This window comes from Strix uralensis, chromosome 19, assembly GCF_047716275.1.
Source record: "Strix uralensis isolate ZFMK-TIS-50842 chromosome 19, bStrUra1, whole genome shotgun sequence".
NCBI lineage: Eukaryota > Metazoa > Chordata > Aves > Strigiformes > Strigidae > Strix > Strix uralensis.
The window spans coordinates 8,169,645-8,181,851 of NC_133990.1; the positions used below are offsets into that span (position 1 = coordinate 8,169,645).

At 48.4% G+C, this 12,207-nt stretch overlaps 1 protein-coding gene across 10 annotated transcripts in view; it reads left to right on the plus strand.

Annotated features, from left to right (window-relative positions):
• The first annotated feature begins 360 nt into the window (after positions 1 to 360).
• Positions 361 to 12,207, plus strand: part of MYOCD (myocardin) — a 39,412-nt gene continuing 27,565 nt past the window's right edge. For 7 of the 10 annotated variants that reach the window (XM_074889252.1, XM_074889255.1, XM_074889245.1 and 4 more), the window contains exons 1-2: positions 361 to 1,474; positions 11,979 to 12,044. Coding sequence is in view for 7 of the 10 variants with exons in the window: in XM_074889245.1 (XP_074745346.1) it covers positions 1,405 to 1,474; positions 11,979 to 12,044 (136 nt within the window). In the remaining 3 variants the exon portion in view is untranslated. The remainder of the gene's footprint in view (positions 1,475 to 11,978; positions 12,045 to 12,207) is intronic. The other 3 variants (XM_074889247.1, XM_074889254.1, XM_074889250.1) reach the window with 3 other exon arrangements.

Below are 12,207 nucleotides of genomic sequence, written 5' to 3' on the forward strand. Positions count from 1 at the left end.
AAGGGCATCCAACACGGCACTCGCGCGGAAGGGCTGCACCCAGCCGTCCCCTCGCCCGGGATGCTTGCCCTAACCTCAGCCCTTCCTTCGTCTTAAGGAGCCCACAAACCCCAAAACTGCCCTGGCATGGGAGCCAGAGACTGCAGGGCCTACCTCGCACCACACTGCAAAGGGTTAAGCCTTCGCTCTGTTGATATTTCCTAGCGGCTCCCGAAGTCAGCCCAGATGGGGAGCGCCCTGATTGGCTGCGTACCGGGCCGGTAGTAATTAGTATCAGATATCAAACTTCTGTCTTTGCTAAGACCCTTTCCGATAGTCTCTGCTCCCCGCTAGACGATGACATCAGCCAGGACACCCAGCTGCTGGTAGTAAACTCCGAGCGGGAGGAGGCTCCTGCCAGCTCCACGTTAATTAGTTCAACACAGCACAAGGGGAGCAGTTGGTGTCTGTGGAGGGTCAGTGCTGGATGGGACCAAATCTTTCAAAGCCACTTGCTGCTTCTTGCCAGCCAGCTGTAAAAGCACCCAGAAAGTCCAGGAGAGCTGGATGAATCCTGAGCACTAGCCGTGGTCTGGTCAGCTTTTATCTGTGGAAGACGTTAATGGTTTAATTGAGGGGCATCTGGATCTGGTCCCCGAGTCACCATGACACTCCTGGGGTCTGAGCACTCCTTGCTGATTCGGAGCAAGTTCAGATCAGGTAGGGGAAACCTTGAGATTTCTTTTAAAACTTCTCTCTCCGGCAAGCCATAGCCACAGACTGTTTTGCATTAAATGTTTGGAAGCAGCATGCGAACAAAATATTCAAGGGGTCGTAGAGCTGTCACGGCTTTGCTCTTACAGAGGCTATTCCGCAAGTGGAGAAACACATCTTCCTTCCTCTCTGTTGCACGCTTTTTTTTTTTTTTTTCTGTTTTTTCATTGTCTTCGATTTATGTCTGTGGTTTATTTTGGTAAAACTGCAGTTCCTGGGTCTCCTGCCCCAGCCCTGCTGCAAAGGATATGGGCAGGAAGCCAAAAGGGCATCTGGGATAAACAAGGTACCTAACATCGTCCGTATATTCCAGGTGCTCTTGCGGGTCCGTCTGTGATAATCGCAGTGAGGATGGGCCTGACACTCTCTCTGACATGCAGGCAGCTGACTTTGTTCCATTAAGTTGTGACTAATTGGAAAAAAATGAATTTGAAGAAATGCGTCATTTTTAGAAGTAAAAATAACAAATGGAACATGAAAAGTATTTAAAGTGACATCATCAGAGAAATAAAACCAGAGCCACACAATTGATTGCCACTCGCGGAGGGTTTTGCAAGTAAAACATGCCTCCGTCTCATAAGTTAGGGGAAGCACCGGTAAGGGGCTTCTCAGAGGACATTCAGCGTGAGTGAAGGTGAGTGAAGGTGAACTATGGGACAGTCACTTCTAAATCAGACCTTCTGCTGGATATTCATGCCTTTATTCACTGGCTTTATTTATTGTAAGTATGCCATGTTCGTGAGTGGGTATCTTTGCTTGTAATTTTTTTTAATACTGCAATAATAATCGTAATGTCAAAAAATGTTCACGGGGAGCATTCTCTGACCTTCCCAGAGGTGACGTTCTCCCTGGGAATATTATCTGTGAGGATGTTCAGACAAACCAGCTGCATGTGCCATATGGGACTCTGTAAAACCGGACGGTGTAGTCACGTTGGAGCATGCATCCAGTCTGGCATGTCACCCACACCGTGTGTGTTTTTGCCTCCTTGTGCATTGTAGATAATGAAATTAGAGATTTATGATACTAATGGTAGACATGAGTGGTGTTATCAGGATCTCTTAGATAGCTGGGTGGTCAACTTAAACTTTGTTTTCTCAGCAAATACAAAGTTGGCAGTTGGTTGAAAACCCAAGAGTGTGTGTGCAAGCACAAGTGTCCTAGTCTGGCTGAATTATACAAAACTTGGGTCCAGGGCTTTGGTGTGGTTTCTGTATCACTCTGATCTTACATTTCATTAGATTAAGTCATTCCTTAGATTTTGTTGGTATATTATGGTACATTGCTGTTCATTTGAAAAAAATCTGTCTATAACAATTCTTCCAGCAACTACAAAGCAACACTGCCACCTTTCTGACAAGAGGAGGATGGGCTGTGTTACATGTCTCTGCATTCTTTTCAAATGAACCAGTATTATTTTTAAGGCTCATTTCTGGTTTATTTGTAAGCTGGCTTTATTATGGAACCAACAATAGGATCTCTAAACATATTTTTCAAATGATTCTCCAGTAAAAGTAAACTTTGTGGGTCTCTGTGTCCATAAATTCTTGTGCCTTTCAGCATTTCTAGGGCAGCCAATTTGTTGGGCATTCTTTGGTTCATGACTTATTCCCACAACTGCCATCCCTCACTATTGCCTGGTGAAAGACAGATTTCCTATTTGACAGGATTTCTCTGCCTATTTATTTTGCTTGAGTTGGGCTTTCCAAAATCCCAAATGCATGTCTGCGCCTCGCTTTCCCCACTGCTGGCACCGCCACAGGTAATGCAGGACACGGCCACAGCACAACCCTGGTCATTGCAGTCCTGTGAGACAGGGGAGGAGAACAGGATGCTAAGGAATACAGATAAATCAATAATGCTGCTTTCAGTTTGTGCTAGATTTTTAGTAATATGGGGAACAGAGAAGAAAAGCTAACATTTAATGGTTGAAGTGGTCGAATCTCTTTTCTGTACAAAGTCTCCATGGGACAGAGTTTGCTCTGGTGTCCCTACTCCGTGTGCAGACTTTGGTGGCTGTAAAGACCCACAAAGATGGCAGGAGGTGCAGTGCCCAGATTTACTGTCCTCCATTCACTTGGAAGAGGAATGAACATCTCAAACAACCCATCGCCCTGCACCACTCCCCCCTGCATGGCTCAGGGGCTATAATACACTACGGGAGAACAGCACAGAGAGCTGTGTAGCTTGCACGGAGCAGGCGAAGGACAAGCCAGAAGGGATCAGACCCTGACATGAGAAGCCAGAAGAAGCCACACTTCATGATGCACCATTGCTTGGGAAATGGTCTTGCGCAGGCAGGTGTGAGGATTTGCTTGCTCCCCAGGTTTGGGAAGGATTAGCTGTGCTCAGTGACTCATGATGAGTCTGAATTCCTTTTGAAGGATTCCAGGCCAATGTTAATGAGAGCTGAAGTAAATCTTAATAACTAAACTTTTGCTGTGTCTCCATGGCCTGCACACACTGAGCAGCTGAAAGAGCTACATCTGTGTTAAAGGGTGCTAGAGATTATTACTGGCTTGTTGTTTCCTCATTCCAGAATCCCTTTAATCTCTGTGGCACACAGCAGGCAGAAAGTGGAGCAAGGAAGTGGCAGCTAGAAGATGGTGGCACATAGGTGTCCCTCCTGGAGTGGCTCAAGGGTCAGCTTTGCAGTGTCTTGTTTCCATCTGGTAGCATCAGTAGCAAGAAAAAGAAAGCGCTTGTCCAGAAAAGGCTGATCTGATGGAGGCAGTGGCTTTTTCACAGTGCCCAGCAATCCTTCCTCGAGTTCCATAGTGTTTTCTCCTGCTCTTCTCTCTCCAGTGGTCCGCAGTGAAGGACCAGCATAGCCAAGCATTGTGGAAAGTCGGTAGCTACTCCATGCAGGGCACCAGGAACCGCTCCAGAGGGGATAGATCAAATCACCAACATGCTGCAGGCCTTCAGGTTTCCCCTCCCCTTCCTCATGGATTTGTGTGCGTGTTTATTTTGTCTGTTTTGCCAAAGATAAATATACTGATCTGAGGTCATCCTGACAAATTTTGCAGGAATGATGATTCTTCAAGCCTGCCATGCTATTCTGTGTGCTCCAATTATCAATGGGATTGCACTAAATCAACTAGGACATCTAAGGGCTGTTCCAGAAACATATTTAACTCTTCCCAGAGACAATCATTTATGTGAAGTGATCTCCCGCTTTGAATGCAAACCAAGTGTACTCCAGCAGTGGAGAAGTGTTGTCATCGGACAGAGCAAACCAAGCTGGCAAACGCAGACTTAACCTTAGCTGGCAAATGCAGACTTAACCTTAACTCTGACCTTTTCTGTCCAGTGATATGGAAAGAAAATTTACAAGGCCAACATCTGCATAACATCAGTGGTAGTTCAGATAATTGGTGAGAAATGAAAGTTTAGCACTCTAAATATGGCTCGGCATGGCTTGGCATGGGGTAATATCCAGGCCTAATTGTGGACACATGGGTGTGAATTTGAAAAGGAGACTTGCCTGGCTCCATGGAGGAAAGGATTCATGCTTACACATAAGGCTTGAATGGAGCTGGTTGAGATGAGAACGGAGTTTATCCTGTCTGCCTCTGGTGGAGAGAGTGATTTGGACCAAAATCAGCAGGTTAATAAAGGCAGAAGAGAGTAGGTCTTGGTAGGGTGTTGGGCCAGGCATTTTGGCAGAACCTTTATTTTCATTTTCCCAGTGTCTAAAGATAAAGCATGTGCATGTGTTTCCTCTCAGATGATGAACTCATACAGTTCACAATCAGCATGTGTGTTCAAACCATGGCCTCTCTGTAACTGATGATACCGTTTTGCAATTTCATGAAGTTTTTAGAAAACACTGACTTCATGTACATCAGTTAGTGCTTGGTTTTGTTTTTCCAGCATCTTATACCTTGGTGTTTTAGCTGACAGACGTATGTTCCTCTGTCAGTCAGGCATGTGTTATAGCACAGCTTGAAACATGCCTCACTGCTGAGGAAAAGGACTTATGGAGTGCTCACAAGGATGCTGAAGGGATGACTCCATGGAGGACTGGTGACCGCCTGTTCTCAGGACCATGGTGAGGTTGAGGTTGCATGTGATGATGGACACAGACTTCAGAGGGATTTCACAGCTGGTTGTTCTTTAGTGCTGACCTGTGCCCATTCGGTGGTCTGGGCTCCTTGCTAGCCAGGTGTGGTCTTATGGCTCTTCCAAGGCATTTGCAGGCCCAAATATTGGTTTAGAGATGTTCTCTCACCAATGTAGATGAGATTTTCAGTGCAGTGCAGCCTCCTGGGTAACACACAAATTTGTAGCACATCTGACTGGGAGAAGGTAAAATGCTCTCACCTCTGAAGTGAGGACCAGGAGAGGACTGACCAGGGCCTTCCACGGCTGTCCAGTCTGAGCAGTGTCATTTTCAGCTGGGCTGTGAGTGGCTGCGCTTCATCTCTTTTCACCCTAGTCCCACACAGGTGGAGAATAACACAGGCTTGGAGTCACAGCTCTACAGAGAAATCACTTTGTGGCACCTGGCTGTCAGCCGAGCAGATGGGCCGAGAGCCATGGAGGGGCTCAGGACAGAGCCCAGCCAAGGTGTTTTTGCAAAACAACATCTCCAGAAAAGCAGGCCCTATGATGCTCTGCTGGACCACTGCTTCACCCTGCCAGTGGTGGCACCTAGGATATTGACTGGCTTGTCACCCATCTCAGGGTGACTCTGCATTCTAAGTACAGTCCTCATGTCAGGAGCTTGTTGTTAGCCTGTTGCTCAGCCAGGACGGAGCACCACCGCTCCCAGCTGCCCTGCCTGTTTGGATGTCCTGCTTTGAATACAGGTTTCTGCTCCTGATGCACCTGTGAGAAACAGTCACAGCCCCAAGAAGGCCACAAGCAACATGACTGCACTCTGCCACCAAGCCAGCCTGTTCCTGCCCTGCCAGGACCTTGGGACAGCCAAAGGATCCCACATGCATCTCCCACTGGGCAGCTTCTCTCCCCCTGGCATGTTCACATGAGAAAGCCTCAGACACCATCTGTAAAGAGAGTCTCAAAGCCAGCAGCAATCCTGCCTTTCAAGGGAGGCTGGGTCCAAAACATCACTGATTTTTGACAGCCAGTGTGTGAGCAGAGGAAGGTCACCAGGTTCCTTTGATACAAACCATGACCATGGACAAACACGTTTCACATTTGCTCAGCTGCTGTTTGACATCCAAAAAAGCTGCTGGTGATGAAAACAGGAGTCCCTCCTCCCCATCACCCCATTCCCAATTTGCTGTCAACTCCCCCCTGGCCCCAGCGGAGCAGTCCTGTGCACCACTGAGCTGCACTCATGCTCTCAAACCCCAGCTCTGGGCCACGAAGGGCAGGAATGAGCTGCTGGGGTGGCTGGCAGAGGGGACAGTGACTTGCTGCTGCTTTTTTCAGTAGCAATGCCAGCTTCAGTTTTTTGTCAAACTGCTGACTTCCATCATGGTCACCCTCTTGGGTCAAACTGGCATAAGGTGGTGCTTCTGATGGTCCCTTTTAGTGCAAAGCCCAGGAGCACCAACTGGTGCAGGGATCAGCAGGCAACTTCCCAACCATCAGTTCTGGTAGCAGCAGTGACTTTATTTCAGAGGAAAATGAGAGTACAGCAGTTGTACTGGTTGTGAATGTGATTGCAAAACAGAGAAGGTTCCAAATCAGAGCGTAGCCCAGGCAGGGAAGAAACCACCAATTATTGGGATTTCACCTGAAACCACATAAGAGAGGTGGGAAGAAGTGAAGCAGTAGTGACTCTGCCTCAGCCCCTCCCATTCCCAGAGGGTCTGCCAGAGATAGGGACAGATGCTGGGTCAGAAGTCAAGAAGCAGCAATAGACCTGCAGCTTCACCTGGGCAGTTCACCTCAGCTGCAAGGTTGAGCTGAATACTGAGAAAGCCTCGTGAAGCCTCAGAGTTCCCAGGGAACCTGCTCTGGCCAGGACGGGCTCTGATCCAGCCTCCTTCTAGGAGACAGACCATCACCAACATTAGGTCATTTCAGCCGTGGCTTTGCCTGCCCGTTCTAGTCCTGAACCCTGTGAGAGGTGCAGTTTCCCCACCTCCCTGGGCAATTTGCCTCAGTGCTGTTCAACCTCCTGTGCTGTTAAAGCTAATGCCCCAAAGAGAGGATGGTGCTATGAGTGCTTTATCATTGACAAATGTATGCAGGATGCTCTGATGCAGGTGACAAAAGTCCCACCCTGATGGTCTGCTGAGCACTGGACTCAAAGTGTTCCCACAGACTGAAGCAGAAGGCTTCCTGGGATGGAGGGAGGAATTGAACACATCTTTTCCAGTGCATCACCAGGCCAAACAAGGCCCAAGCTGTCCTCTTAGCTTCCTCAAGCTCTGAGGTCAACTCCTAGGGAGGACAATGACTCACGACTGTGAGTCATGGGCAGTGGTCAGAGTTTGGGCCACCAGAGCCAGCTTTGACTGATGCCAGGAGGTCTTCTCTGCACAGATGACACAGCCCCACTGCAGAGAATGTTTCTGGAATCTGTATCACTAAATGGGACTTGGTGCTAGCATAGAAGAGAGGAGTATTTCTAACAGTTCACTAGCAAAGTCACTGGAACAGCTCTGACATGCCTCACATCATCTAGGGAGGCATTTCTCATCATGGGGTACCATAGGAGGGAGCAGGATTGCTGAAAGCAAGGTTGTCTCTCAGCTGATGATAGCTGATGGTGCCAGCACAGCTTTGTACCCCAGGGTGACCAGTGTGCATGACTGCTTCCTTGGGTGTACTTCTTGCCGCCCAAGCTGGTGCAGGCAGGCAACAAGGATGCTGAGGTTATGGGACCAAGATTGGCTCATCAGTACTCCAGCCATCACTCCCTGCAACATAAATGTTCCTCTGAAATGTTAGCAAACAGTTTCCTTGAAAATTAAGAATATTCAGGAAAAAAATAATTCCCAAAAGTGAAAGGCGACAGAATCCTCAAAGTGAGTCACAGGCAGCACTCAGAGCTCAGGCCTCCAGACACGTAGCAAATGAAGAGGACAGGAATGCAGCTTGGGTCAGACACAGTTTCAACAGATCTCAAGCCCCCTTCAAGAAGCAGCCAAGTGGTGGTTGTTTAGATGGCGCCAGGGGTTACTCCAGCCCTGTTTTTAAGCATCGTTGGTTGTAAGGGAAAGGTGCAAGCCTTGACCCGGCAACCGCCAAGATGCAAGCTGCAGCATTGACTCTTAGGCTGCTGAAATAATGACACCAAGCTGTGTGGTGTGGTTGATATGCTGGAGGGAAGAGATGCCATTGAGAGGGACATGGACAGGCTTGAGAGGTGGGCCTGTGCAAACCTCATGAAATTCAGCAAGGCTAAGTGCATCTGCACATGGGTTGAGGCTATCCCAAGCACAAATACAGGCTGGGCGATGAGTGGATTGAGAGCAGCCCTGTGGAGAAAGACTTGGGAGTAATAATAGACGGAAAACTGACTATGAGCCAGCAATGTGCGCTCACAGTTCAGAAAGCCAACTGTGTCCTGGGCTGCATCAAGAGCAGTGTGGGCAGCAGGTCAAGGGAGGGGTCTCTCCCCCTCTACTCTGCTCTTTTGAGACCCCCCCTGCAGTGCTCTGTCCACCTCTGGGGCCCCCAATATAAGAAGGACATCAACCTGCTCGAGCGGGTCCAGAGGAGGCCACAAAGATGCTCAGGGGCTGGAGCACCTCCCCTGTGAGGACAGGCTGAGAGAGTTGGGGGGGTTCAGCTGGAGAAGAGAAGGCTCCAGGGAGACCTTAGAGCGGCCTCCCAGTACTTAAAGGGGGCTACAGGAAAGGGGGGAGGGACTCTTTATCAGGTGGTATAGGGATAGGACAAGGGGTAATGGTTTTAAACTGAAAGAGGGTTGATTTAAATTAGATATAAGGAACAAATTATTTATTGTGAGGATGGTGAGGCCCTGGAACAGGTTGTCCAGAGCAGTTGTGGATGTCCCCTCCCTGGAATTGTTCAAACCCAGGTTGGATGAGGCTCTGAGCAACCTGATCTAGTGGAAGTGTCCCTGCCCATGCAGGGGAGTTGGAACTAGATGATCTTTAAGGTGCTTTCCAACCCAAACCATTCTATGATTCTATGAAAGTAGTGGCTGCTTTACCTCTTCCTGCAGAGAAGTGTTATTTTCTGACACTCTCCACAGCTACGTTCCTTTGGATGGTTTGCAACGGGCTTTGGAAGTTCATAGACATCATATCTGGGAGTCAAGGCATGCATCCTACTGCATGAGGAGGTCCAGATCTGGATGAATATTCAGTGGCTGAAATAACTGTTTCAGCTGTCAAGCTTGGGCTGCTCCTGGAAATGGCCAGCATTTGCACATGGCAGTCCTCACATTTTCTGTCGGCATGCCCTGAACAGACAAGTCTGGATAAACTTTTTCCTCCTTGCCCTCTGGCTTAATAATGGGCCAGGAACTTTGTAAGCTCAGCATGACCCATGTGTCTGGGGGAGGTTGCATGGCCTGCCCATAGCCACTCATCCATGGAAGAGATTAGCTCTTGCGCTCAGCTTGTGTCATTGTTAGGTCACAGCCTTTATGCCTGTCAACATGAAACACAATTTGGAGACCTTTTCTCCCTGTGCAAAATTATCATTGAATAGTATCAGGTCCCCTCTGTGATGGTCTATCTGCAGTGCTTAGCACAGGAGACAAAGGAGAGGCTGTTAGCTGGAGCATGGACCAGCTGCAGTAGGGTAGGCTGCCCTGGATTGTGCACTGATTGCTGGAAGACAGTAGGATCTGGGAAATCTGGGTTCCTGGGTGCTGCTCCTGCAGCAGAAAGAAAAGGGGGAGCTATGACAGTGAAACCAACACATGCTTTCAGCATTCCTTGCATCAAGGCAGATGTGGAATCTTATAGCCACCACACTGGAAATCATCATGACCCTCCAAGCTATGGTTCAAGGGAATTTGTAACATCTCCTTTTTCTCTAAACAGGCCTGTCTGACTGCACCCCGAGGCTGTTAAATTATTTGTCTGCTAGGAAGGGCTTTGAAATAAGCAGAAGCAGCAGAGAATGTAGGCTCTGAATGCATGGTCCTCTGATTGATAGCAACCCCCTTGCTCATGTGGATATGGTATATCACTTGGTCTGGCTGTGTCAGAAGTCAGAGGGAAATGGTGCAAATGATTTAACACATGGGAGCTGTGAAGGGAGGTGATGGAACATCCTCACTTGGGATATTTTACAGCTAGATGGGGCAGTCTTTGCTATCTCTGATTCCTGTTTGATGATGATTTGATGTGCAAATTGCCTCAGTTTAAGGCAAGATGCTCTAATGCCAGAACCTAGTAGAGCAGAGAAATATTCTTGGGTGAGCTACAAATCTTTGTTACTCTTGGGCAGTGTCTGACCTTCCTTAGCTCATCTATTCTATAAAGATACATCTCTTCCTTTGGGCAGTACAAAGCTCTGCATGGTTTTTCAATGTTGTGGCCAGTCACAGAGAAGGTTCTACACAGAGAAACTGGGGTCCACCTCACCCTGTGTAAGATACCTACCATGAGCTAGTTACCATTAAACTGCCTCTATATTCAAGGAAGAAAGACAGGCATTCCTAAAGCATGAACTATCTAATTTGGTTTTGAGGTCCCCTGAGCGGGATGACTCCTGCAAAGGGGATGCAGACAACTGGGTCTGATGTAGATACCTAGAGTGCAAGGCTCTCAATCCATGTCCATGGGCAGAACCAGCACCAACTGGGGGTGGTGCTGTGGGGCAGTGGAGGGCTACACGCTTCCCTGGCAGCAAGGTTTGCCAGTGACTTCTAGCCACCAGCTTCACTCTGGCGTAAGGGGAACAGCATGCATGTAGACTTTACCAGGTACTAAATGCTACATTTTTCCCTCGCAGCAAGGTGAGGGTCCTTGGCAGGAGATCATTGTCCCATGTGAGGTCTTCACTAAACATTTGCTCTGAATGTAAGACATGGTTTGTACAGAGGACATGGAAAAGTCACAAGGAAGGAATAGCATCTCAAAGAACCTTGTGCTTTGGGACTCCTATGAAAAGGATTATTATTCAACTTCATCCCACACCCCAGGGAAGCCACACTGCAGACATGAGCTGTTGGCAGAGCTCAGCAGGTTTCTCCAGAGAACAAAAAAGCTGATCTTCCCCTTCCCTCCTCTCTTCCCCTTCCAATACCAGCTCTCTCCAGACATCTAAAGGGATGCAGTCTGGGGCTGTGCTGATAGGCAGGGGGTATGCATACAGTTATATTGTGACCACAGAAAGATATATGTCCTTGTGGCAAGCTGTATTGAGTTTCCAGTAGGAAAATATGGAAGTGAGTTTTATATTTTACCTTTTGATACAAGTGTCTATCTTCCTGAAGACAAATTTGCAAAAACAAAGGTGTAGAATATGCTACTAATTCAAAGTACAGTCAGGGTTACCTGAGTGATGGGATGAACTAACTTTTACAGTTCTGGGTGACACAGAGGTCTGTAGCCTTGCACAAGGCAGCCTGCAGGTGCATGGTGGGCTGTAGTTACATGCTGTAAATATTGAGAGGTCCTTCTTTGTTAGATGCCTGATCAATACTCTGTAGCTGAGGCCATGTCACTAAACTAGTTAGTGACCCTGATCAGGGGTTCATTCCCATCTGTCAGTGCATTGTTTCCAAAAAGAAGTTATACTGGAGATTACAAGTCCTTGGAACAATGGGTTTGTACAGAGATGACACTAATTTGTCCTCACCACATTATCTACATCCCCCTCGGTGCAGTAAGCATATCTGCATCCAGTGCCAAGGCTTGCAGGGCTGGAAATGTGCTGCCAGGCCCTCAGGAGAATGATGGAATTGGAAAGCTCTACTCAACCCACAGTGCTGGGGTGAGGGAGGACATCCCAGCTTCAGAGTTCAGAGCTGAGCATCTATTTGAGCTGAAGCCATGGTCACCTGAGGCTGCTGTTGCAGGTGCCAGGCAGGGATCATTCTGTCCGAGGCACCAGGGTACTGCCTGCCCCAGAAGCAGCCCTACCCTGATCACCTGTCTGCAAACGTGAGGACTGGGTAAGTGCAGGCTAGGCAGCTCCTCCCTGACAGTCCTCCTTGGCCTGGAGCTTTCTGCCACACCAAGGCTGGTTCAGCAGCAGCAGGGATCAGTGCCAGACCTCTGTGCCACACACAGACCCCCTGACACCCTGTAGTCAGATGTATTAGTGCCTCAGTAAAAAATCAACATCTTTTCCTCATACTCTCTCTCCCACAGTTTTACAGCTACGCCTTCAGCAGAGAAGGACCCGTGAGCAGCTGGCAGACCAAGGCATCATGCCACGTGAGTATCTTTTTCTTCCTTTTTCACCCACCCCTGGCTCAGAGGGGCTGTGTTTATCTTGGGCACTGCTGGGCATCACTGTGTGGCATCAGCTGCCTGCTCAGATCCCCGCAGCTCTGAACAGATTGCTACCAGGGGGAACTTGGTTTCCTGTCCTGTAGAA